The sequence below is a fragment of the Ascidiella aspersa genome, chromosome 5 (genome assembly GCF_963924565.1).
Source record: "Ascidiella aspersa chromosome 5, kaAscAspe10.2, whole genome shotgun sequence".
NCBI classification, from domain to species: Eukaryota; Metazoa; Chordata; class Ascidiacea; order Phlebobranchia; family Ascidiidae; genus Ascidiella; species Ascidiella aspersa.
This window is the reverse complement of record NC_139451.1, coordinates 22,410,329-22,437,749: the sequence shown is the minus strand read 5'-3', so window position 1 is coordinate 22,437,749 and position 27,421 is coordinate 22,410,329. Positions and strand designations below refer to the sequence as shown.

At 36.7% G+C, this 27,421-nt stretch overlaps 3 protein-coding genes across 4 annotated transcripts; 2 read left to right on the top strand and 1 right to left on the bottom strand.

Moving 5' to 3' along the window:
* Window positions 1-693: 693 nt before the first annotated feature.
* Window positions 694-7,922, bottom strand: LOC146145429 (uncharacterized). Its single transcript, XM_083390564.1, has 6 exons — window positions 7,838-7,922; window positions 7,166-7,223; window positions 2,577-2,689; window positions 2,036-2,155; window positions 1,294-1,359; window positions 694-884 (listed from the first exon to the last, which is right to left on the bottom strand). Exons 1-6 carry the CDS (start codon window positions 7,920-7,922, stop codon window positions 694-696), a joined length of 633 nt encoding a protein of 210 aa, XP_083246690.1.
* Window positions 7,923-11,538: 3,616 nt separating this feature from the next.
* On the top strand, window positions 11,539-13,774 carry LOC146145428 (uncharacterized). Of its 2 annotated transcripts, XM_083389587.1 has the most exons (5): window positions 11,539-12,601; window positions 12,815-12,930; window positions 13,009-13,195; window positions 13,412-13,487; window positions 13,554-13,774. In XM_083389587.1, the coding sequence occupies exons 1-5, from the start codon at window positions 12,084-12,086 to the stop codon at window positions 13,650-13,652; spliced, it is 996 nt and encodes a 331-aa protein (XP_083245713.1). In that variant the 5' UTR covers window positions 11,539-12,083; the 3' UTR covers window positions 13,653-13,774. The 2 variants fall into 2 exon arrangements, with proteins under 2 accessions (XP_083245713.1, XP_083245714.1); XM_083389588.1 differs by lacking the exon at window positions 11,539-12,601 and having other exon boundaries at window positions 12,670-12,930.
* Window positions 13,775-13,908: 134 nt separating this feature from the next.
* On the top strand, window positions 13,909-24,812 carry LOC146145427 (baculoviral IAP repeat-containing protein 7-like). The gene is made up of 8 exons (XM_083390563.1): window positions 13,909-14,580; window positions 15,213-15,441; window positions 16,058-16,131; window positions 18,714-18,831; window positions 19,765-19,899; window positions 21,981-22,038; window positions 22,555-22,644; window positions 23,237-24,812. Exons 1-8 carry the CDS (start codon window positions 13,932-13,934, stop codon window positions 23,375-23,377), a joined length of 1,494 nt encoding a protein of 497 aa, XP_083246689.1. The 5' UTR covers window positions 13,909-13,931; the 3' UTR covers window positions 23,378-24,812.
* The last annotated feature ends 2,609 nt before the right edge of the window (window positions 24,813-27,421 follow it).

Below are 27,421 nucleotides of genomic sequence, written 5' to 3'. Positions count from 1 at the left end.
TATAAAAATAGTAAAATATTTGTAGGAGTTTAAAAAAGCAAAAAGTCCCAACCCTGGATACGCCCCTAATCCGGAGGTATTTAAAAAGTTTCCGTGTTGCGCAATACAATTAAGTTTGTATTGCTACAGTTAAAACAGGTGAAGCATGGACTCATATTATATTATACATAATTATGATTCGGGAAGACCGCCCAGCTAAAAGGTGTTCATCCAAGTTCTAAGTGGTGTGTTACTTTTGACATATCATGTATAAATTAGTGGTTCTCAAAATTCTCATCTTGTTGCAAATTGACAAAGAAATGAGTATTTTGCAACACACTGCCTGAAAGTAAAAAACAAGTCAAGACAATAGGTGAATACCATATTATTAATGGAGGATACTGTGTATTAAGCCACACATACCTACACGCTTGGTGGTAATACGCATAGGTGATATGCCGCGGCGCACAGTGTGAAAAACACTACTTGGAAAAGTCAGTATGAGAAACACTCCTAGGAAACGAAACACTGTCCTGGAAGAGTCATTTTAACCAAAACAAACGAATGACTGCTGAACTCAAACCGAAACACACGGAAACAACAAAGGAGTTGCGATTAATTCTAAAACAAGACATAAAACGACTAAAAAAAATTGTCGTTAAGGCTCGGACGCGATAGCGCTGCGCTTTGCAGTTATGTCCGAAAAAAAACTCTTCATCGCAACGGCTTTGCAACTCCAGCAAACACGCGGCTGGGACTCGGCGACCGGTTGCTCAGTTTTCGGTTGGGAACTTCTTTCTTGCGGTGATCGGAAGGCACTTTCCCAGGGTTGATGCGTTCGGGGGTTCGAAGCCCGCCACGGCGCTTCATTTTTTCGATGGTGCGCAGCATGGTGAGAATGCGTTCTGTTGGAAGCGATTTAGATGGGTATATCATTGTGCGGAGACACAGCAATTGTAATATGCGAAATAAAACATAGTAAAGAACTATAGTTGAATGTAGCCTATGGGCCTATATACGTTAAAATATTATGACAATCGTTTATGTTGGCAGTAATTGATTTTATTATGATAAATTTGTTAAATCAGGTCAATTTTTTATTAAAATTATTTTCCAAGTATAATTTGTTGATTTTGGGTCGCTTGTCATGACTTAATTTGGTACAGGGTTTCAACCAATAGCATTGCACTTTGGACGTTTATAATATTTTGACCTATACTATTTTATAATATTTTGACCTATGCTATTGCTAACTTGTAAAACTCATGTTCTTTAGAATTATATCAGAGTAATAAAAATCTATAAAACACAAACTTTTGAATTCAGAAGAAGGCGAGCAGATGAGGGGGTTCGCTTCCCTGATAATCCCGAAGTTTGTTCCTGTAAGAAAACCCAAACATAAGCCACGTAAGCAGGGCCGATCCGAAGGAAGGGGAGCATCCCCTCAAAACGGTATTTTTTGCTGACGCAACGTTGTAACGTTACGTTATGACTTAAGTGACGCCCCCCCCCAAAAAAAAAAAATAATAAAATAAAACTCCTATGTTTGCGCCTGCACGTAAGTAAATCAATGGCTGAAAACAGCAATTTTGTAAATTAGGTTGCACATATTGGATATAAATCAACGCGAATAATTAAATGACACAGGAAAAACGTTTAATTTTTCATGTTAAACGCTTAACCAAGCAGATCACGATTCTGATAGGTTTACTTCAGTTTCTGAATCCACTACGTTAAAGACTAACTCGATCGCCACCGTAAACTGTATGTAGTCTACAGTACACTGTGACAGTAATACAGTGGTGAAACGTTTGTTTTTAACTTTCCGGCCCGACGGCATGTTTTAAAACCCGCACAACAATACAGTTACACGGCACAAAATATACAAAAAAATGCCCGAAAGGCCAATATGTTAGCCTTGTATAACATAGGGAGAGAATTACCATCGCCGCCATATACAACCGCCTTTAATGTAGAGTACAAAAAACTAAATATCGCCAGCAGCGAACTTCTAAAAAACTTTCCCTATAAGGTTGCCACAGCGCGAGATACGTACTTTTCACAGCGCAAAGAATGTACAGTCCTTTGTTTTGCACGTAGTCGCGGACCTTCCAGTCTGGATCCTTGTTGCAAAATTCAACTGGCACCGCTCCGTCGTCCAAGAGGTCCAAGCTTTCTTCGAAAACATTCAGTAGAAGTGTTGATTATATGCACTGTGACCTCTGACAAGTGCTATTTTTTGGCAAAAGTCGTACCCTAATGCCTAAATAATTGCTGATCGTGAAGCACTTCGTAGGCGAGTGAACCATTAAATTCTTGTGTTGTGACAAAGATAATTATACTTGTAACAATTTATAGGCTTAATAAAAAGACACATAAAAGCGAGACATATCGATCACGTCGGGGTCATTATTGAAGCAAGACGTTTGCTGTACAGTACTTTCGTGTTTAGCGTAAGAGTAAGAATTATACACTGTGATGTACAGGAGAAAGCGAAAGGAAAAGGCAACCAAAGCTGGATTTTATTTGTTTTGTTTTTTTTGAAAAAAATAACAACAAACAAATTAGCTTTATACACAGCTGAAGCCTATCCCTACTGGTAAAAATGGGCTTGGCAAGTTTGTCCTCTTTAGTTGTCGACTTCGGAGCAGGTGGAGCAATGACTAAAACATCGTCGTCCAGTTTGTATCCATCCGCGATATATCTTTCCCTTAAATGAAAACTCGCTTGGATTAAAAAACGCTGATGGCTACATATAATTCGATCAGTTACGTTTGCCGTATGCGGTGAATACACTTTTTCTGCCAAGCCGACGTGAAAGTTTTCTGTTTACCACAAGCATTTATACGATTGCGGCGAATCATTCATTTTATTCTGTATCACTTTAGCACAATTTTCGAACTCCGTCGTTTAGTATCGTGTTTTATAGGATAGCCATGGCGCCCGCACGGGGGGGGGGGCAAGGGGGGCACTTGCCCCCCCCCCCCCTGGAATTTCAAAATGCGATTATTAGTATTATTTATAAGTGTAATATGTATTACTTATGAAGTTTAAAAATGTTATACATTATTGCCCCCAGTGGCGTATCCAGGGAGGCGGGAGTTCTTACCCCCTTTTTGTGAGTGATATTATCATTTTTTGTTAGTTGTCATCGTAACAAACTGTTCGAAGGGGCGTGCTTTTTAAGTAATTTGGTCACGCGTTTTAATCTAATGCGAAACCAAAATCGAGCGCAAAACGCCGTTTTTCGTCTTTTGTTTGGTCGACCGTAAACGCTGGAAGTTTTTCTCTTTCGTTATTTGTTTAGGTTGACTGATTAGCAAGTGTGTATTCGACAATTGACAACGCTAAGTCAAACCTTATTTTTTTGTCGCTAAAAAACGTCGAGTTATACGCAGTATGTTCCTCGCTATTCGGTTTCTGCGCTAATATCCGATGTTGGTGTACAATCGACATTTGCTTAACTGAAGCAGATTCTTAAAAGGAGGTATAATGGTGACTGTCGTGCGCGTTTTAAAGTCTTCATTTTTAAGTAATGATGGTTAACGCAAAATTATGCTCTTTAAGCATACTCTAAGACCACGTGCTAAGTGTGCAATGGACACAACTTATTTCCCCTCAACGGCAGCATGTAATTTAGCTGACTTGGCAAACAGCTCGGCGCAGATGTTGCGCTAATCGTGGCATAATAACACCCGGAAAAAACGATCTTGGTTTAGTATTGCAGGTGGTGAAAGACGTGATTGTAATTTAGCGCTCGTTTCGTTCATGGAACTTGAAAACTGTGCTGCTGATAGTCGAATTATGTGTGATTCTACCACAATTAATCACACATATTTCACGGTCTTGGTTTGTTTTTTGCCTGAAGTTAACGATTGCACGCTGCGATTTCGCAGCTGGCACCTGACAGGATTGTCGATGACGCACGTGGTCGCTTTTGCTGGACGTATTTGGCTGTTTCTGATTAGTTTTTTTCTCACGTCTTGCAATCACCATTCTTTGATGTCATACTGTCACTGTTTTATGGCGTCATTATTCAATAACGTCAGACGAAAAATAGGAGAATTCCCTAAGTTGAAAATTCAGGACCCCCACTCTTTTTGATTTTCTGGTTACGCCCCTGATTGCCCCCCCCTGGGAAATTTTCTGCGGGCGCCCCTGGTCATAGCGTCTCGTCAAAAAACGCAACGATACAGCATTTACGTTTGCGGTGAATGTACTTTTCTTTTTTTATGTTTACAACAAACATTTGAAATCTTGCACAGAATCATTTATTTTATTCTGCATCGCGTCATAGCGTGTCTTCAAAAAATTCTACGTTTGTTAATCAAACACAGGCGCTAGTGTGAACTTTTTGTCCAAGGAATATTTCTTTTTTGCTTTACTGATTCCCTGTTAACACGAATAAGATTTACGAACAGCAATATAAGGTTTTCGGTAGATCTACACCAGGGATATCCGACCTGTGGCCCGCGGGCCGCATTGCGGCCCATCTGATGTTAACGTGCGGCCCACCACCTATTCTTAGTTTCAGTAGCCTTATTTTAAAATATTTGTTTCAACTATCATCAAAACGTGTAGAACCCTCAGTATTTAATGTAGGCCTAATCTTCTTTTTTTCTGCTTTTTCTGAAACTATAATCGAATCTAATGTCGCATTTCAACATCCATCGAGCACTTGTGCACCCATCATTAGCAAGATGTGTGTTTTTCCTAATTTTTGTTTTTGCGGAGCGTTTCAAGGAAATATATCAGCCCAAAGGTGCGTACCATGGCATGATACGGGATGTACACTTAATTTTTCGCCCTTCGCCAAAAAAATATAGGGCCAAGAATAGGCTACTTGCATATAAGGCCAAGATTTAGGCTGCTTGCATATATAAGGCCGAGATTTACTTGCATATAACGAGTGTTGCTCTTCCAGCACCAGCAGTATATATAATAGATCGACGTTTCGACGTGCTATACAGAACGTCGAAACGTCGATCTATTTTATATACTGCTGGAAGAGCAACACTCCGTTATATATTATGCCTGGCAGCAATAGCTTATTTCATTTACTTGCATGTTTGCGCGCAAGTTAACTCTCGAAGAGCAGGTGTTCGTAAGTTAAGTTGTTTTATGACGTCACGATATGGCGTAACTTAAGACGTCACCCTTTTAATTTGATAGGTTTTGCGGCCCATCGACATTTTGAAAGTGGCAATGCGGCCTATTCTGCTGAAAGGTTGGACCTCCCTGATCTACACTATCATGGCAAAAATTACATTGCATAATACACACCTTTTTATTGCCTATTCATACTCAACTAGCAAATGCGCTAACAGCTACTGATATTATTTACCTTAACGCAAATAAAACACATTACTAATCATTTCACCATTCAGAATTTTGGTATAACACGCAAATATTAATTGTAGTGAAGTGCTTTATTGTCTGGTTTAAATAGCATCAGGACTTCAATTATCTAATACCATTTTAAGCTGATTTGAAAATAAAATCCCAGCATGTAGACGTTACGAAATTCCAACTAAACGACAATGACTAAATGGCTTTTCCGAATTGTGGTTTGCAAAAAGTCCAAACATTTCCGCATAGATTCCTGTTTTTTTTTAGTTTTTTTTCTTTGTTTTAGTAACTTTTACCCAGCAAGACACGAATAGCGTCTATCTAAATCAGTGGTCGGCAAACTGTATGCCGCGGCCCAAATATGGGCCGCAGAACCTTTTTTAGTGGGCCGCGAGTTACTTTTGAATATTTTAGTGTTATCATGGAGTTGTGGGCCGTGTGATAGCTGTACATTCATTGCACTTAGCCGTAGATTCATTTGCATTTTATTTGTTTTAAAAGTACATATGGCCTAGATGCCCTAGAACAGGGGTGTTCAAATGATTTCTGCCATGATCCATCATGGCCAAACCTGACAAAATGATGATCCCCAAATACGAATAGTAAACATACTGGACACGCTTTTATTTTGTATGGTGCTTTATTTATGTAACGCGATAATTTTAATAGTTAATCAGTGTTTGTTAACCTTTCTAAGTGAGGGCGGACGTGGCGAGCGAAGCGAGCGCGATTTTTTAGGTATACCGGCAGTTCTTTTAAATTTCTTGCAAGTTTTTATTACATTGCCGACAATACAAAATGTTAAAAAATATATCTCCAACATTTTTGAATAAGTTTACCATTAACAGTAACGAAGCGCTGATCTAGTTCAAAAGACCGCATCAAAAAAGTCGGACGTAGAAAGATGATTCTCGCGAAGCAGGAAAATTTTTCGCGCTTACGTAGTTAAAATAGTCGAAAAGTATTTAAAATGGACTCGTATCTAGTTTGTCAAAGAGGCGGCGGGCCGAATGAATTACATTGGCGGGGCGCATCCGGCCCGCGGGCCGTAGGTTGCCGACCCCTGTTTTTGACTTTAGGTCTTACAATAGCATCGAATTAGGGCTTTCTGTCGATGACTGATATCCTCAAACGCTCACAAGGATTAGCATTTGGGAGTCTCGTTCTATGCTTGATTTTTTACAAAAATTCATTAACACTGACAATTGGTATTCACATAAAAACACTGTAGAAAGTTTATTTTTTCAAGACTACATTAGAAGATCCGCACAAAACGCTGAAAAGATCCACATGACCGCCCTAGAACTTTTATATTGTCTCAGCGTAGTTCAGGACCAATCGTGCCAAATGTGGTCCTGAGCAGCCTTCACCTGTCGAACTATATTTTTGCAACTTTAACTAGATGTAAACGCAACATTTTTCGCGCTTCGCGCATGTATGATTTCGTTTCATACTATGTTTTACAATTACATTACGGCATGACACTGTTTGGGCCATCGAGGCGCCGTACAATACTTCACCTTATACACAGATATCCTAAATCCACCACTGTTTTCGTAGTGGGCCTTTATTGGCTCTGAAAAAAAAAACTTTGGGCTGCATCAAAAAAAGTTTGCCGACCACTGATTTAAATGAATCTGACCACTCGCTGTCTTTTCTGGTGGAAATTGATATATCAAGATTAGCATTTAAAAAAATAAATTTAAATTATTTCGTTTACAACCACATTTGAAGTATAAAATGAAGCTTTTAGAAAATGCATTGGTGTTCGTGTCTATAAATGCGTAAACTTAATATGACCATACTTATAAATTAGTTATTATATGGAAAACGTTACCGAATGTGAAGCATCAAATGTCGAATGGAACAGTCTGTGTTGACAAGAACTTCTTTGTCTAAACATATTAAAGTGTTAGTACGTATAGTAACGTGACCATCTTAAAAGATTGGTAAATGTCACGTTTTTTTCGATTAATGGCAATTAGTTTTTGATAAATTTTAAATTTTCTAAATTGTTACTTTTTTCTTTTAGCTAAAAAAGTCACAAATACGCAAATAAAACTTAAAGGGTAACTTTACAATCTGCCTGGAACATTTTTCCAAATCGTACGTGATTGTCATTATCATTTGGTTTATGTGTAATAAAACAAAATTAAAGGGTCGCCTATAGGTGTTTGAAAATAGAAAATTGGGTCGCGCGACAGAAAAAGTAAGGAGAACGTTTTACCATCTTAAGCCCAATTTTCTTCGCGTCTCTCGCTTTAACTCAGATTCAGTTGCCTAATTGCATATTACCAGTTATTTCGAGAACCAGCACGTTTCGTAAGATTATTTCTATTATGACGTAACTTGTGACGAAACGTATTGAAAGTTAATTGTTTTAAATTGTTTTCCAAAAAGTAATTTGACGAAAGACTAAAGTCAAGCCAATTGGCATTTTTAGAAATCATTTTTAACTACAGAGGGTAATGATGTTAGGACACTTTACAAATTTACAACACTACCTTACCTCCATACTTTATAATAATAAATGTGGCTTCGTATTCGTAATCAACACTGACAGCCAAAGAATCTCTTCTAGCTCTTTCAAACATGCTTTATCGTAAAATGTATTAATTGTTTAGGAGCTATAGCTTAAAGCAGTGTGCTTTGTAAGTGTATGTAGCTTGTTTAGCATTGAAACAAGACTACTTTTTGACGTCATAAATAGGTTTGTTGTACTTGAAAAGCTATGATAGCGATACAGTTACCTAAGATAAATACCATTATCAAGTGGTTCTCAAGTTTTTCTTATATGGAGTACCTCCTTAAAATAAATGTACAAACATTTCGGTTAATGAAGTAGTATGATTAACCCGTCTGTAGGATAATTTTGGGAAATTTGCTGCGGGCCGAAATAATTAAACAGACGGGCTCGATCCAGCTTGCGAGCCGTAGTTCGGACCAAAAGCTAGTCAGCAAATAATTTCTGGCAGATTATTTCAACGTCAAAATAAACTTAATTACGTATATTTTTTTCGAAAAAAAATTTTACCACCGTCTTGAGAATGGACTATGTTTCTTAGATTTTGAAAAAAAAAATTAATATTCGAAAAAATATTAATATTCAATATTAATATTCGCCATAAAAATAAATTAAAAATTTCATCCCAGGTTGAAACTCATTTTTTTAAGTAGCGCAGGAGTAAACCTTTGCAATGATGCCTCGCTTGCTATAAATTTGTTGGGGAGTAAGGGTTTAATTCGGCAAAAACCGATATTAATATTCATGACATATCGCGATAATTTTTGAAAGTCTCTAGTACCCTTATTAAAAATCACAATCGAACGAAACTTTCACACGTTCATTTTTAGAGGCGTAGTTTGCCAAAGAACAAAAAAATTTAAAAAATTTCAAAGTTTTAAAAATTTCATATTAATCTATTAATAGTCCCGATATCGCGATTTTTCACCCAAAAAACATCCGACCACAATAGGCACAAATAACTTTCATCCCACCATAAAACCAAACACATTGCATAGACATTGATCTCACCTTTCCAATGATGCCTCGCTTGCTATAAATTTGTTGGGGAGTAAGGGTTTAATTCGGCAAAAACCGATATTAATATTCATGACATATCGCGATAATTTTTGAAAGTCTCTAGTACCCTTATTGAAAATCACAATCGAACGAAACTTTCACCCGTTCATTTTTAGAGGCGTAGTTTGCCAAAGAACAAAAAAATTTAAAAAATTTTAAAGTTTTAAAAATTTCATATTAATCTATTACCGGTGATAGTCGCGATATCGCGATTTTTTACCCCAAAAGGGGTAGTTTGTCAAAGAACAAATGCTACTTATTGAAGATAGTTTCCACAAATATAAAAGATATATTACACTTATTTCCACGCAACAACAGAAATAAGCAAACATACTTTTAAATTTGGGTTATTTTTTGTTGTTCATTTTTTACCAATTTAAAAGTTTACAAAAAATATTCTTACCAAATATTTGTTCATCATGTGTTGTTGTTTTTTTAACATTGTTTGCAAAACCAGGGTTCGTCGTTGTTATCAATTGCCCCTTGAGGAACGTGTGTTTGAACACATCCCCTGTGGAACCATTCCTTACAACTGCTGCATTCTATTAAGAAAAGCGCTTTGTTATCGGCTAATCTACAATTACAGTAAATGCTAGTGTGTATAGCTAAAGGTTTTCTTGATAAACCTGGTCTAATTCCTACGCGTAAAAAATGGAGCAACAGAACGATTTAAAACTATTTTCTGAATGTCGCTGCGCAATGTTGCCTCTTTAAATATTACCTGCTCTGGTTTGATGCCGGATAGCATTGCAACTGCAAAAGCTATTGCAAAAGGACCACAATTGGAGCTTCCCTTCTGTTGGCATACCTTGGGAAATTCGAATTTAATGTTTTTAAAATTTTTTAAGTAGACAAGTTTGGACAACTTGAATAGATCGTCCGAGTTATATTCGCTATAATAACTGTCGTATAATTGTATGGAATTACTCTCCGTTGAAAAAATGTTGGACGCCGTTACCCAATGGTTTGAATGAACATTTATAATTTGAACAAATTTTCCGACAGAACAATTTACTGAAGGAAAATGAAACGGTGTTTCATAAGCATGAATGCTTTGTAACCCTCCAATTTGAGGAAATTGTGTTGCCATTATATACATTACCGAATCAATATGCTTATCGCTTAGCCATGTGTCTTTTGACAATAATTCAAGGTGATCACTTTGATTCTAAAACTGGTTTGATATTTTACACCACAACAACGGCGTCCCCAGGAACTAACAGGCAAATTGGAATTACAATCGTGGCCCTTATTCGTGTTTTTGATTGTCGATTTTCCGCGTTTGTTCGGACTAGAGCTTCTCAAACCCTTTGAAGGAGCTTGAAGATACTTCCCAATAGTCCTATCTGGCCCTGTGGTTCTTGGCTTCTTAGCCCAGCTTTCCTCTTCCTGTGGCTGGACGACTGCTCTTTTACGTTTGGACTTTTGCGCCAGCCTTATATTGTCTCTGAACTCTCGAACTAAAAAATCGCGATATCGGGACTATTAATAGATTAATATGAAATTTTTAAAACTTTGAAATTTTTTAAATTTTTTTGTTCTTTGGCAAACTACGCCTTTGAAAATGAACGTGTGAAAGTTTCGTTCGATTGTGATTTTCAATAAGGGTACTAGAGACTTTCAAAAATTATCGCGATATGTCATGAATATTAATATCGGTTTTTGCCGAATTAAACCCTTACTCCCCAACAAATTTATAGCAAGCGAGGCATCATTGGAAAGGTGAGATCAATGTCTATGCAATGTGTTTGATTTTATGGTGGGATGAAAATTATTTGTGCCTATTGTGGTCGGATGTTTTTTGGGTGAAAAATCGCGATATCGGGACTATTAATAGATTAATATGAAATTTTTAAAACTTTGAAATTTTTTAAATTTTTTTGTTCTTTGGCAAACTACGCCTCTAAAAATGAACGTGTGAAAGTTTCGTTCGATTGTGATTTTTAATAAGGGTACTAGAGACTTTCAAAAATTATCGCGATATGTCATGAATATTAATATCGGTTTTTGCCGAATTAAACCCTTACACCCCAACAAATTTATAGCAAGCGAGGCATCATTGGAAAGGTTTACTCCTGCGCTACTTAAAAAAAATGAGTTTCAACCTGGGATGAAATTTTTAATTTATTTTTTATGGCGAATATTAATATTAAATATTAATATTTTTTCGAATATTAATTTTTTTTTTCAAAATCTAAGAAACATAGTCCATTCTCAAGACGGTGGTAAAATTTTTTTTCGAAAAAAATATACGTAATTAAGTTTATTTTGACGTTGAAATAATCTGCCAGAAATTATTTGCTGACTAGCTTTTGGTGTAGTTCGGTGACACCTAAATTTACGGTAATTTTACTTTGCCCCAAAAATTTATCTGGATGCGGTCTCACATCTGTAGTGTCAAAGTCAAACCTCTACTCATGTTTCAAAAAATATATAGACACTTACCAAATGCTTGTTTACAGGTTTGGCTAATAGCTCGTCATTTTACGCTGGTGAATCACTTGATGAATCACCACTATAGTTTTACCATAAGGTAAATCCCCTCGGGTCTATGGGCCTATACCATTAATAAATAACTCACTATTGTCGTTAGTTTCATTGCAAATATTAAAGAGTGCCGACGATAAGCTGCAAGGAAAAATGCAGATAAAAAACTAACTCTAATGTGCCAATAGTTAAAAACCCTAATAAAACTTCAGTGACATATATAAAAATCTGAAAAGTCAGCCTAGTTAGATAAGTTCCGCCAAAAATGATGTTTTTTTGATGTCTTTAACTCTTTAGGGATTTAGGTTCATTTTTAATAAATTAACATTGTTTGGTTTTATTCAGTTGTTTGGGCTACTGGTTTTGCTAAAACTCTGCATAAAATTGAACTGATTTGTTTGATTTTTTTAACTAGTTTAAGTTTTAAATGTATTTTTTCAATCTGTTGGTCAATGCAATAGAACTGCAAAGTATAAATACATAATGTTTACAGATTAGTAAAAGTAGCAACCTTGAACCACTAGTTGTTATGCAGGGAGGCTAACACTAAATATTCCCAATCGATTATAATTTAAAGAACAAATGATTTAGGTAGTATGCTCTTCCATTGATTTTTTAAAGGAGACATTCTAATAATTTATGTATAATGGAGCTTTGAATAAGAAAAACATATGCACAGTTCATAATGTTTTTGTTTAATGCATCGGGTTTTAAATATTTTATTTTTTGTTGCAGCGATTTATTGCACCTTAGACAAAGTGTTTATTGTTGGATTTTGGCTGTCAGTATGTGCTGTGCTTCACCAAATCAGTGCAGAAACAACATAAACATAGCCCATGCAATTAAGAAGACATTATTCTTGTGTTTATTGATTACTATATATGCTGTGGTAGCGTTTATTGCAACTAAGCTGTTGTATAGACTTTATTACAATCTATTCAAAGGGGTACAATTTTCTGGACATGGAACTGGGTTTATATCCAACTTTGGCATTTACTCTTCATGCACTTCTTTCCACCAATCTTTGGTAATAGTTGTGCTTTATGATGAAAACACCCATGGTGGCAGCATTAATCACTTGAAAAAGTTTATTCTGTTGATCACTATGAAGCCAGTAATGTGTTTTGCAGTATGCCTTCTCTATGTAAAACACTTACCAATAACTGTTCACGACAATGATGATACAACCAGTCAGAAACTTAGGTAATTATTTCATTTTACATATTGACAAGTTAAAAAATGTAAAAATGTTACTCTAAAAATTTAGAAAGAGTTTGTCTAGTAATGCCATTTTACATCCATTTTTTAATTACTGCACAGCTTTTTGTTTTTATGCATTCAATGAAAAATATTTAAAATTGTTGAAAAATCAAGGTTTAACAGTACGAAAAGAACACTTTTTGAAATACTTGGCAGGTCAGAAACAAGTTTATCAACAAAAGAAACAAAAACAGATAGCACTTCTTCATTTACATTAACTGCTCTTATAGAGGGAGAACCTGATGAAGAAAAGAACGAAAGCCCTGAAACTAGTAAGCACTCTAGAGATAATTTGTGAGATTTACATTCATTGCTATTGTGTAAAACTAAAACTTTTTTTCATGACTCAGAACGGGAACTCTATAGAATCTCAACTTTTCGAAATCTTTCACAGCGAGTTCATATAAATGCCAGCAATTATGCGTCAGCTGGCTTTTATTACACTGGCCAAGATGATGTAGTAGAATGCTTTGCATGTTCAAATGTAGTGAGACACCTTACTCCTGAAATGGACCCATTCAATTTGAGCATGCATAGGTAACTAGCATTTTTAGTTTGTGTGTTTTTCCTTATCGACCTAGTTTACATAGAAATATTTTTTAACATAAACTAAAGTGGAAGAAAAGCTGTTGGCATAAATTATTTAGTGGCAGAATCTACATTCAGGTTTTTACTATTAAAATAAAGTAATCAATTTAAAATTATTTTTCTGTCTTTGCTATTGGTTGTAAATTCTTTACTTATTTATTGCAGGACCACCTGCAAGTTTGCACGTAACACAGACTCTTGTGGAAACATTAGATTTGAAACATCCAGCAATGCACTGAATGTAAGTTTGTGAACAATATTTCAAATACGTTTTACTTGTTAGTCAATATAAAAACATTCTGTTTAGATTGCAAGACCTAGTCAGAGTCAAATGCCTTATTCTTCATCTGAAGTCAGTTCTTCAAACTCTGAAAGTTTTGGTTTTAGAAACTCTTCCCCCAGGTAAAATCGTTTAATAGTCATTCATGCATACCGGTATATTTTTTTAACACCACATTCAATATGAGTTTAACAGTTGATTTTATCAGATATATTTTGTATGTTTTTCAACATATATATCTTGTATGTTTTTCAACAGCCTGTTTTTTTTTCATCAATTATTGTTAAAGTTTTTTAAGGTTTGTTGTTTGTAATGCTGTTTATAAAACTGTGGATCTACACAAGCCTCTTTAAAGAATATATTATATATATATAGTTTTTAATCTTTAGCATTTCAAGTGCGGAAATGATTTCATCACAGTCTGCGAATTTGTCACTCCCAAATCCAACATACCCTTCGGTAGCCCCACCTCTGTACAACACAGTAACTTCTGGATCAAGAACTTCAGCACCCAGCGTGCCACCTCCTCCTATTTACGATTATCCGCTAACGCGGCTGCTTGCCAACATCATAAATCCTGCTCACGAAACTTTGGTGCGCAGTCTCGACCTTTGCCGTGAACAGGAGCGGCTTCAAACGTTTGCCAACTGGCCAACGGCAAATGCTCCGGACCCGACAGAAATGGCAGCGTCCGGGTGGTTTTACTTAGGAAACCTCGACCGTACACAATGTTTCAGCTGTGGTGGAGTCCTCCGTAATTGGCGAAGATCGGATAATCCGCGTATGGAACATTTGAGCCATTTTGCGCACTGTCCAATGGTGCAGGGAAGGGAGACGATGAACGTTCCAGCTTCTAACGCACCAAGGAGATCTCAAAATTTAGTAACAACCATTACAGATGAGGAGAAACGTGACCTTAGGATTATGTTTCCATGTGAGTATCCCGCCACTCCTAATATGAGTAGGGCCGAAGTTCGAATTTCAACTTTCAGTGCATGGCTCTACACTAGAGCGACGCCGCAGATGTTTGCTGAAGCAGGATTGTTTTCTCTTGGTAAGGCATTTTATCACTTTTTATGGCTAATGAAAATATTAATTGGCTTGTCCCTAACCCTCAATTGTAATAAGAATTTCATATATTGCCCGATACTAAAATACTATAAATGTGATGTAGGGTACTTGTTCATAAAATTGAATTAAATTTGCAAAACAAAATAAGGTTTAGCACTATTTCTCAGTTATTTGCCTATAAAATAGGATTTCTTCATGTTACTTCTCTTGTCTATAAACAGTAAAAGTACTAAATATTTCCATAAATCATAGTTAAGTCAGTACATTACTCAAGTATCTTCCATGTATAAACTTTTTTAAGTTAACCCCAACAAAATATGTTGGTTAGGATGAATCATAGTCGGCATAAATTTTAGAGATTGTGTCATAGGTAAAGTTATTAAAAAAATTAGTGTTCAAAAATTACAGACTATGATTTTATTTAGATATTCATTGATCCTCAATAACTAGTCCCAAGTCCATAAACTCAACATGGGCTAATGAACCCCAGGTTAAGAATCCCTAATTAAAATGATTAAATTTTGCCTACAAAAATGATTAAAAAAAAATAAATCAGATCATTCTTGCTGCAATGGCAACAAGGTGTTAACGTTTTTTCCGATGTACCTCTTTTAGGAGTGCGTGACAGAGTAAAGTGCTTTTACTGTGGAGGTGGGCTCCAAAATTTCCAAGGAAATGATCTTCCAATGGTAGAGCATGCCAAATGGTATCCGACATGCGAGTATGTCCTACAACAGAAAGGCCCCGCTTTCGTTCATTCCATCGTGGCACAGTTTCCCGACTTAAATAGACCTGTTTTACCGGCGCGAGGCTTGGATGTTGCTCCTACTTCTCAAGCAAGGTAATTGCTTTCTTAATTATAACTTTAGCTTGTTTTTTACAACTTTTTTTTTCCGAAAAGGTTGGGTACATGTTTGGTGAAAATAAGTTTACCCTGCCAAGCTAATGGTCACAGCGGTGTTTGAATAATTTAAGTTAACGTCTTCATCACTAAACATAGGTGTATTCAATTCAGCATTATAAATAACTTGGCTTGGTAAGTGTTTGGTACAAAATGACTTGACATGACCGCAACCATTTGAACCAATGAGGTTGGACTTGAGTAATTTGGGCAAAAGCCTTAACACTTTTTATTGAATAGATTTTAATAAGGTGGTTTATTTTACCTAACTTTGTACATCTAAACAGTTAACCTGTTTTGTGTAAGGTTTTTTGGGGGTGTTGTGCTGTATGTAATGAGTTTAATGTTATCAACAGTGTAACATTTGGATTTTAAGGATACATTAATTATTTAACTTTTGGTTTGACATATTTTTATTGCTGCATTAAACTATATATTTTATTTAAGGTCCTAGTATATGTCTTTTTCACTATTCACCTCGCATTATTTACACTATTTACTTAATTTAAAATCGTGGCTCTGATATAGAATATATATTTATTAAATTTGTTTGTTTTAGCATGCAAGTTCCTCAGCCGCAGGAATCAGCGATTGACCGCGCAATGCGATGTGAAACCACACAAGCAGTAATAGGTAAGTCACCACAAATAAACAAAATACCGCTATTGCACCAACTTCCGGGGCAATTGATTCTCTGTTGCGCCATTCAGTATGTTAAATAAGGAAAATAACATTTTATTCAACGTCAGTGGAAAGTCCGGATGTGTCATGCAATATGGCGCAATTTCAGCTACCTTTTCCCTTACAAAAACACCGGGGAAAGAACCCGTAGGGTAATCCCCCTCTAATCTCACTCTGTCTGCTCAATTAGCTTACAGCCAACAAAACACTTACTGAAGTTGATTTATCACGGGACGGTGTCAGAAACTCCTCAAAGAAATTTCCCTAAAAAATAACGTATTAACACATCATAATGACGTCATAAATATCCTATAGTAGGGATGCTCAAAGTAGAATCCCAAGGTATTCTAGAATAATAGGTTTCGAATCTAGAATAACGAATCCAGAATAGCGAATCCTAGTATATTTTTATTAAATTATTTAACCTCGATTTTGTTTGGGGTAGGGATTAATCTTAATCTACCCTACAGGACCCACAATCACAGCAATAAATCGCCCAAACAATTTTCTAACATGTGTACATTATAATAAAAAAAATCTCCCATATGTTCAACATTCTTAACTAAGTTCTGTCATTTGAAGCAGTTGTGTAAACTGTAAATATGTCAACTGTCCAGGTTGTTGCCTAAACTTATATTTTTGCCAATAGTGAGTACAATGCAACACTGCACACAGAAGTCTTAAGCAATTCGGTCCTGTTTTTTCAAGCATTGTTGGGTCTTGGGGCTTATTTTTTACTAACGTGATCTGTTATGCAGTCAAATAATGCACTGCAAAGAATACAAAGTTACTATTGACTTAACGAATTTTTGACAATTAAACTGCGCATAACTGCATAACCTCGCTGAATATTGGCCTAAAGTTGACCGTAAGTAACCCTATAGCGCATTTTGTGGACGGCGAGCACGTTTTACAACGTAATGTTACTTTTGCAACTTAACGCATTTAGGGCAATTGCGAACTCCACACCAGACATTACTCGTTGATCGCTCGCCCAATAACGCTTGATTGACACTTAATTATTACACAAACGTTATCGCGAGACGCGGTAATTGGTCGCCCGAAAAAACGCTGACATTGCACTACCAGGTTACATTTAAAGCAAGCACTGTAAATTGGTCGCCGCAGCGAGAGGCCAACTTACCACACGCGTTTGTGCAATTAGGCGCGACAATCGGCGGTAAAACATTAAATTATATCGGTTCCAATTACCCGAAATAAATCCCATCTGGATTCGAATCTAAGGATTCGATATTCTACTTTGAACATCCCTATCCTATAGGCTAAAAAATTGGCTACTTCTAATTTGTAAATACACTCAGGTTCTTGCATATCTTTAACGTAACAAAAATTAACTTGATCGATTAGGGCAGTTATTCCCAAACTGTGTGCCGCGAACCTTTTTGTAATTTCGGAAAAGAGAGTTTTTGTATTACCAATAGGCATACACGCAAGAAATTTAGACTTAAACACGCACTATAATTGCAAATTAGTAATTTTGAGACATTTACATCTAGTTTGTCGTGTGTTCAGGGCAATTGTAAAATTACTTTATCGTTGTTCTGTTAAAAGTTTGACGCGAAATAATTAGGATTTTTTTTTTTTTTTTGGGAGCCACTAGATTGGGGCATTAGGCCGAACTTTTACATCACTATTGTGTAATTTTCAAAGCCAAACGTAAATGGCGCGAATTTTGTTACTTAATTTTTTGGCCATATAAGTACAATTTTTTGATCACTTTGAAGGTTGTAGCGTGACGTAGTATACGGACCACGTGCTTATTTATACTATCTTAAGAATGTCTCTAATAGGGGAAAAATAATATGCAATTTACATATTTAAAACGCATAATCTTGGAATATACGACTTCAAATGTTTTTCGTCTTATATATTTAAGGCGTTAAATCAGAGTCACCAATCGTTCTTTTCATGAAGGAACGGATAACTGTAACGACTTGTGGCAGATATAAAATTTAGTTTTGAACTAACCTGAATTGCATTTTATTTAAAGAAGGTAACTAAAATTTTTTTTGTACTGAAATACATAATAAGATTTATAAAACTGATGTTTTATCAAGATTTTCATAAAAAATTTAGCATGAACTTGCAATCGACTGAGTTTTTCGTTGTATAACCGTACTTTGAGTTCACTGAGAAAATGTGCCCCGAATAATTACTTAAACTGGTGGGCTGGATTTGGCCCGCGGACCGTAGTTTAGTGACCTCTGAGTTAAATCATCCACTGGACTAAAAATAAATATGTTTTAAAATTATTTTTTGTTTATTTGATCGTTATAGTCACTCGAACTCGAATAAGTGTATTAACGTTTAGATCGCTAACTAACAACAGAAAAAATTGCAAGAAGTTCTGAATATGTAACACATATCAAAGTTAATTTGCTAGGCGCTCCAAACTGTGTTGTTTAAAGCCATGCAACTTATACCTCTTTATCACGGCATTCGCTAATCTCTAAAAAAAAACGAATCTCTAAGAAAACGAACTACGCCACCAAATTTAACTTGAATGCCTTCAGGTATCGGCTACGAAGAGCACTTGGTACGGTTCGTGCAACAAGAAAGGATCAGAGATAATGGAAAGCCATACGAATCAGCCAGCGAGCTTTTGGATGCTGTTGCGGCAATGGAAAAACGGTAGGCTTCGCTCGATTTAAAGTGTCTCAAGAAACACTCGCCACTTGTTAGTTCGTGGTTTTGCGAGGCTAAGTTCGTTTAATTCGGTATTTCTTAACCTTTCTTTTTACGGCGACCAAAATTCTGAGTGAAAAGCCTATATAAATTTAAGGTTAATTACTACTGGTACTGTTTTTGGTATTTCTCCCGCTGTTCTTGGATTTTGGGGCAATATAGCTCAGATTTAATCGTAATAAATCTCACTATCTGAACTCCAGTTGGCGGCGATCCAATTTCGGGTGCGTCTCATAGTTTGAGAAACATTGGTTTAATTGGTACTTTATACCCTTTTTTAGTGGCGATTATAAGTACTAAGTATGATGTATATGCTTTGGTGTCGTGATCCTTTTTCCCTAATATTATTATAATCTTAAAGGAAACACACTAAGACACACTAAGCAAAATTAAGTCGGCATTTACTTCGGGTCAATTTCGCGTCGCGGCCCATTGCTTGAAAAGCCTCATTTAAATGCTCGCCATTTAATTACCGTCTGGTTAAATGTGTTGTCCTTTAATTCTCTTAACATCAAGTACAAGCAGTCAACCAAATTTTTTTGCAAATTAATGTTAAATGTATAAAGTAGTAACAAAACTATTTCAAACGGATATATAGTTAAAACAATTCAATTTCTATATCGTTTTTTTTTCAATCGCGGTATTGTGACACATTTTTAAACTGTCTCGGGTACTCTCGTGATATAGTTATTCTCTGAATAGATTCTATGGTGACAACGACACTGTAATATTTTGTCTAAAGTTTGTGTTGCCAAACTATTCCGAGCGTTTACGTTTTACTTTGTAAACAAAAACAAACAAACAAACAAAAAATCAAAAATACGAAACAAAAGAACGGTTAATTTTATTTCAACAAAAACGTTCGATTTTATTTTATAGAAACAACATGGAAACGGAACCGAAACCGGAAGATGTCTCTCTTACACAATTCCTGAGCTCGTCGCCTAGTCAAAGTAAAAAGTCGACGGAAATGTCAATATTTCTTTACCAGGCACTTCTATGGCCGCTATTCAGGTAAGGCTGGATTCATAATAAATAAAGGTCAAAACAACTGTTTTGTTATTTGACGCGTCAATTAGCAACTGCTGTCTGTAGAGCTAGATGTAAATTCCGGAGATGGCAAAATTTAACCTCGAGTGATGAGTGTTTTTTCGCGAGTAGGTTATCATTAATTTTACACTTAGTGTTTTATTTATTGAAGTTAACTTTGTCTGACCTTCGAAATTCAAATGTTAAAACTATTACAAAGCATAAAACCCAATTCTAATTTGTAAATTACTGCGAAAATGCGTTTAAAACCAGACACAGAAAAATGCTCCTGCCATAGTCAAAAGGTCGCAAAAAAGTTAAAACAGTTTTGTAACCCTGGTCGAGGCGATAAGGGCTCCAGCCATAAAATCGAAATAAAAACAACATCGACGTCGGAATATAACACAGTTCAAGATAAGACCAAAATAGGACTAATACGTAGTAGTCGTAATAACGTATAAATCGGAAGTCCTAAATTCGTCGGTATAACACCTAAATGGCCACAATTAGGCCTATATAACATTTTCCCTAACCCTTACCCCGACCCCTTAGGACAGGGATGTCCAATCTTTTAGCCGAATGGGTCGCATTGCCACTTTAAAAATTTCGATAGGCGGCAAAACCTATTAAATTAAATGGGTGACGTCATATATTGACGTCATAAAACAACTTAACTTATAAACACCCGCTCTTTTAGAGTGAACCCATGCGTAAATATGCAAGCGAATATCGCCATGCCGTATCATGTCATGGTTAGGGATGTTCAAAGTAGAATATCGAATACTTGGATTCGAATCCAGATGGGATTCGAATCCAATTCTGCCGTTTATTTCGGGTAATTGGAACCGATATAATTTAATGTTTTACCGCCGATTGTTGCGCCTAATTGTACAAACGCGTGTGGTAAGTTGGCCTGTCGCTGCGGTGACCAATTTATAGTGCTTGCTTTAAACGTAGCCTCGTAGTGCAGTGTCAGCGTTTTTTCGGGAGACCAATTACCGCGTCTCGCGATAACGTTCGTCTAATAATAAGTGTCAATCAAGCATTATTGGGCGAGCGACTAACGTGCAATGTCTGGTGTGGAGTTCGCAATTGCCCTAAATGCGTTAATTTGCAAAAGTAATATCACGTTGTAAAACGTGCTGGCCGTCTACAAAATGTGCTATAGGGTTACTTAAGGTCAACTTTAGGCCAATATTCCGCGAGCTTATGCAGTTATGCACAGCGAAATTGTCAAGAATTCGTTATGTCAATAGTAACTTTGTATTCTTTGCAGTACATTATTTGACTGCATAACAGATCATGTTAGTCAAAAAAGAAGCACTAAAACCCAACAATGCTTTAAACAGGACCAAATTGCTTAAGACTTCTGTGTGCAGTGTTTCATTGTACTTACTATTGGCAAAAATATAAGTTTTGGCAACAACCTGGACAGTTGGCATAATACAGTTTACAGAACTGCTTCAAATGACAGTTGTTAAGAATGTTAAACATATGAGAGATTTTTTTATTATAATGTACACATGTTAGCAAATTGTTCGGGCGATTTATTGCTGTGATTGTAGGCCCTGTGAGGTAGATTAAGATGAATCCCTTCCTCAAACAAAACCAAGGTTAGATAATTTAATAAAAATATACTAGGATTCGCTATTCTGGATTCGTTATTCTAGATTCGAAACCTATTGTTCTAGAATACCTTGGGATTCTACTTTGAACATCCCTAGTCATGGTACAACACCTTTGGGCTGATATCTTTCCTTAAAAAGGTCCGCAAAAACACACATTCAGAAAAACACCAATTTTGCTTAGCAATAATGGTGCACAAAAGTGTTCGACGGATGTTGAAATGCGACATTAGACTCGTTTATAGTCTTAAAATATATAAGATCAGGCCTACATCAAACACTGCGAGTTCTACACGTTTTGATGATAGTGAAAACAATTGTTACTGAAAGTGAGAATAAGTGGTGGGCCGTACGTAAACATCAGGCGGGCCGCAGGTTGAACATCCCTGCCGTGGTACATCACTAACTCTTTGAAAAATTTCAATCCTAAACCATTTTTAGATCATCCCATTATCCACCACTAACCCCAAGCATGACCAAACAATCCGATGCCAAATCGGTGGCGCCCCAACGGCGCCGTTTAAACTTGGGCGCCTAAACGTAGTACCAAAAAAGCCTACGCCAGGCCGATGGCCGATCGACACAACTCCCTCCCTGCAGTTTCAGACGTTATTTTGGCCATTTGGGCCTCATTCCGATAAATTTAGGACTTATTCCGGCGGGTTTATGTCTTATTCAAACGATTTAGATCTTATTCCGCCGTGCGTGTTACTGCTATTGCAGATTTTTATTTCGTTGGTCGTAGTACTATGGTATTATAGATTTTTCTTATAAGTTTTGTTTATTTAGGCCGTATTCCGATGGATTTATACTCTTTTAAGCACTTAGGTTTGTGTCGTATTCGACGAATTTAGACCTTATTCTGACATGAATATTACTGTGTATTTGTCTTCTTTGTGTCGTTGGTCTCAATGCTATGATACTAATTGCAAATTGTCGCTTTATATAAGTCTTATTGTGTGTTTCCCTATAATACATGTGACGCAAATCTAACATGTTCTTAACTTTTTTGTAGCCTAGCACAATGAAGGTTGCAGAACCCGAAATCACAGCCGAAGAAATCAAAAGAACGCTGGAAGAACTTAACGACTCGCGTCTTTGTAAGGTACAGCCGATTCTGAGCTATTGTTGATATCAAACATAGATTTCCGAAGTTCGTATATATTGTATTATCTATATTTTTGGGGGGACAAAAGTACGGCCATACACAATAGACGAAATTGGTGGAACTTATCTATGCTATGTTAATGGGTCATATTTTGCTTTAACCAGGTGAAAAATCATCAGAGCTGGATTTACTATTTTCAGGCAAAATACTGCGTTAACATGCCAATTATTGAAATTATATTACACGAAATTCAGTGATAAAGTGGCCATAAAACCCTAGCATCGGACAAATTCCGATAGCAAAGTATACAAGCATATCTTTGTCACGATACAAAAATTAGAATTTTGTTGTCTGCACTAGTTTGGTTTCCAACGAGACTTTATTGTTCAAAAGTAAACTAAGCTTTTTAAAAAATCTTTTGTTTTTGAAAACTACGGCCCGTTGGTGTAGTATGGACTAAGCACCTAAAGATGATCGTAAAACTGGCCTTCTTATTATTTTCATTAGTTTTTATTGTCTGTTTATTTTACAACAAAAACATCGGTGAAATGCCTAATTGAATAAAAAATAAAAACATTTTGTCTTACAGGTGTGCCTGGATCGTCAGGCGGACGTTGTCTTCATACCTTGCGGCCACATCTGCTGTTGTATGGAATGCACGCGGGCGTTGAGGCAATGTCCTGTGTGTAGGATCAAGATCGAAAAAGCGGTCCGCACCTACACGCAGTAGTGCTTACGCGGGGCTTATTGTATTTCAAGCGAAGATTAGCAGCGGAGTCGTCAAAAGCAATGAAAACGGCTTTCGGATTTTCCTGTTAAAACAACACGTTTGTCCTGTAGTGTTCTCCACCTCGAAAAGTAAAAGCAAAGAAACATTAAAAGCATTTGAAGATTTTAAAAAACCCAAGATTCTTGCGACAAGTCGGTGTTGGCGTCGTCTTTTGATAAAGGAAACCGTAGAAATAAAACGGCACAACCCGGAAATTAATGCAGACCAAGCTTCCATACCTCTCTTTCTTTTTAACATCTGAATCACGTGGATGGCCTTATCTGCTATTGACGACCTACCTTCTAATCGCCGCTCAACCCGGTTAAGATAGTGTATCACTCGTTTCCTTCCTTCAGACGTCTGCCTCACCGGTATATATACACTTACTATCAGTGGCTTCTCTCTATGTTAAAAATGAATAAAGACTTATTCGAAACGTTCAAAATGTTACCTACTTCTGTATGGGCTTTGATATTCTTATTACGTCTTACTACAACCTCCAACCATTATGCTCCAAAAGCATTTCAGTTTCGAAAAAAAAAAGAAATAGCGGTCGACGTGTTAACTTGTCGAGCTTCATTCCCAAATCTGTGTTTGCATAGCCGCACAGAGAAAGCTATATCGCAAATGTGATTTTGTGCAGTTAGCATAATGTAAAAATCGACCCTACCAAGCTGAACAAATCCCATTAAATCATGCTTCTCCAGACTCTAGATCTCCCTACTAAAAGCAGAGCTTTAAAAGATCGGAGAGTCTTGTTAGTTTTATGGTTTGCCAACCAAGTCTGCAGCCCATTCTATTTTTTGCGTCTTAGTGAACTTGTTTGGGCTGGTGAAATAGGTAGATTCTTGAGGTCTTTTAAATGCGATCACTTTTACATCACCGCCCCATTAATGAATTAAAATAAAGTTTTACGATGAAACCAAAAGAATACAAAAACTTTTATTCGTCGCCTTTCCCTTAGTGCAGAGGGCAAAACATAAAAAACCGGTGGCCATTACTATTTTGAATCGAAAATTGGGCCCAAATCCGGCTGAAAACAAGTGACTGCCTTAAAATTTTGTCGAATTAGTTCGAAATCGTACTGTGATGCAACGCTTCTTTAAATTTACCATTTTTGACATCCTGTCCTAAAATGTTTTTTTAGTTGTCTAGTCTGCTATATTCAAGCGCATTTCGAAAAGTGTAACGTTATTTGTTTGTTTTTTTCTTTGTTTTTTTCTTTTTTTCAGAGCACCATATCGTACGTATTGCCGCAATGATAAATTACGCCAAAGAATAATTTGGTCACTTTGCTTCGTATATATGTTCATCGTGCAATTTTTCTCTTGGTAAAAACGAATAATAAAACGGTAGTCTTCGTGTTTATCGCGATATAATTGTTGACCGCAAATCGAGTAGGTCTTAATTTAAAATCATCTAACACCTATCGCAGATTTTTATCGGAATTATAAAATTTGATCTGATTTAAAACAGTGGCTTTGAACATTTAGTCGTTCACGTATAAATAACATACGTGACAAAACATTACTAAAGGAGGTATTTAAAGACATTATGAAGCAAAAAAATCTTACTGCCTAATAATTGCGTAGTTGCAAAATTTTAAATTATGTTCCACAATGTCTATAGCAGGTTTTTACTTAATTCTTACTAAGAGCTGCACAAGTTTTTTTGAGTACGCCAGCCGGCCGTACACACAAACCTAGGAAATAAAAACAGTTTTCACTTATATTTAATGCAAAAAAAACGAATAATTTGTGCCGAAAATGCTTGTCATCGGAGGGCTGACAAGATCTTGCCAGCCTAATCCCCAACTCTACCATTTGATTGAAAATTTACAGCCGAACCTATCATTATACCATAGGCCGATGTTATGTCAATCAAAAATGGAAAAAAAGACTCACATCTAATTAAAACACACTAAAGGATTTGAATAACAGCTGTGACTGGATTCAGCGCCTCTTAATAGCCTAATCCTAAGCTTATTATTATTTTATTTGGAACATTCTCATTCTAGCAAATAGGCTACGGTATTAAGAATTTAAAAATTTATCAGGTTCGAACCGATGGAATGCTATCGGCTACCGGGGAAAAAGTTCGGCTACCTTTAACCAGATTCCAACTCGGGCGTAGCGATTTTTAACCAAATGCGTTTCCGCAAAGTGACAATCCTAGGCTGACTTTTTGTGTCAGAGTTTCCTTGGTAACAAAATGCCACAAGTGAATTATAATTCAAAACTTTAAAGTTTCAACTGTGCGATATTGAAATAGGCATCCGAGCTTTATGGACGTTAAAATAAAAGAAAGGTAATCCAATATGACAGTATATTGTAGTTTAATGACCATTTATGTACAATTGTACATCTATTGTCAAGATTGTTTTTATAATTTGCGTTTGGAATGGCCAATCCACCATGTTTGAAAAAAACTATTAACTTCCTAGATTTTACCCTTGGTCACTTACGGTAGCCGTACTTTTATCAGTGGTTGTAGCCCCCACAAACACCTTATAAGTTCATTTTTAAGTTGAAAATTTGCGCATTTTATTAGAGATTGTTTACTCTTTCTAACATATTTTCCACTGCCGTCTACCGTGTGTGGTATGGCCTAATGGTAGGTTTCCAACATGATGTATCCTCGGTCTATGGTTCGATTCCCTTCAAGCACCAATCCAATGCCTGGATAATCAAACCTGATGTACTTAACCGCAGCGTGACAGTATATGCGCTACATTGTACCTCACGTAAAAGTTCCTTATACTGATCTAAACCTAAGCTAACTTAAGTCTATACCTCATCCGTTGTTACTCCATCGCCTTTAATTGTAAATCACGGTAACCCCGAACTAAACCTTTCATAGGCTATTAAAATCTTTTTGAAGGTTATGTGCCAAGGTAAACAAAAAAAATTTTAGGGGATTTAAATTGCTTTTATCTAAACATCTTAAACTCAGTTCTTCAGCTCCTTGTTGTGGCGTAGCGGAAACGCACTCTGGTTAGAAACCGCTATGCCCGAGTTCGAACCCGGTTAAAGGTAAAATCTTTCCCCGGTAGCCGATAGAATTCTATGGGTTCGAACCTGATAACTTAACTGTAATTTCTCAATCTCGTTTAATGATAGAATTAACCATAAATAACCTCACAATGAACAAGGAGTCGCTGAATCCTGTCCCAGCCTGTAGCGGGATTCGGTTAGCCCGGTAAAGTTTCTTGTATGTCACGTTAAATCCCCGATGCACACAGGTCAGAACACTGGTTAGGTAGCCGCAAGGTTTCCTAGGTCAGCTTAGTCAGGCAAGAAGTCGCTGCTTCGGGCTGGCAACAGTGTTCGAAAAACTTAGGCCCTCAGAGGGCGTGGCTCAGAGCCACACAATAGGGAACCAGCCCGAAGCAGCGCACGAGGAGTATAGGCAGCGACTTTTTTTGCATTTTATTTTTGAAATAAAAATGTTACACAGTTTATTATTTAGGGCTATGTGGTAAGGTTTCACTGTTAAGCTCGAAGGTTTTAACACGCAATGAACGAACGGTGGAAGGGGGGTTACCGTGATTAACACTTGAGGGTGGTGACGAAGGTACAACAACGGTGGAAGGGGGTGACGAAGGTACAACAACGGTGGAAGGGGGGTTACCGTGATTAACACTTGAGGGTGACGAAGGTACAACAGGTGAGCTAAGGAGTTACAGTTAAGTTTGCTGTGATTAAGGTTATACTATCGTCTTTTGAACGGTTAAGGTGAGTTAACGTAATGACGACGAAGTTACAGCAGGTGAGCTATGGAGTTACAGTTAAATTGGGTGTGGTTAAGGTTTATTATTGTCTTTTGAAGGATTAAGGTAGGTTAACGTGATTTACATGTATTGGCGACGAAGTTACAGCAGATGACCTATAGTGTTGCAGACCAATTTGGTGTAGTGAAGGTTGTATTTGCGATGTGAATTATCACTAATTATACAATCAAGTTTGTAAGTTAACCATCTATCGAACGCGGGAATGTAACATCTAT

Bases quoted from the DNA above. Each gene is read 5' to 3' on its own strand.
- LOC146145429 (XM_083390564.1), bottom strand. From the start codon at position 7,922: ATGTTTGAAAGAGCTAGAAGAGATTCTTTGGCTGTCAGTGTTGATTAC. The intron at 2,690-7,165 runs GTAACGTTTTCC...TTTTCATTTAAG, and splicing joins CATTTGATGCTTCACATTCG to GGAAAGATATATCGCGGATG. The intron at 1,360-2,035 runs GTACGTATCTCG...GTTTTCTTACAG, and splicing joins CATTCTTTGCGCTGTGAAAA to GAACAAACTTCGGGATTATC.
- LOC146145428 (XM_083389587.1), top strand. From the start codon at position 12,084: ATGTTTTTGTTTAATGCATCGGGTTTTAAATATTTTATTTTTTGTTGC. The intron at 12,931-13,008 runs GTAAGCACTCTA...TTCATGACTCAG, and splicing joins GAACGAAAGCCCTGAAACTA to AACGGGAACTCTATAGAATC. The intron at 13,196-13,411 runs GTAACTAGCATT...TATTTATTGCAG, and splicing joins TTCAATTTGAGCATGCATAG to GACCACCTGCAAGTTTGCAC.
- LOC146145427 (XM_083390563.1), top strand. From the start codon at position 13,932: ATGATTTCATCACAGTCTGCGAATTTGTCACTCCCAAATCCAACATAC. The intron at 18,832-19,764 runs GTAGGCTTCGCT...TTTATTTTATAG, and splicing joins GTTGCGGCAATGGAAAAACG to AAACAACATGGAAACGGAAC. The intron at 22,645-23,236 runs GTACAGCCGATT...TTTGTCTTACAG, and splicing joins ACGACTCGCGTCTTTGTAAG to GTGTGCCTGGATCGTCAGGC.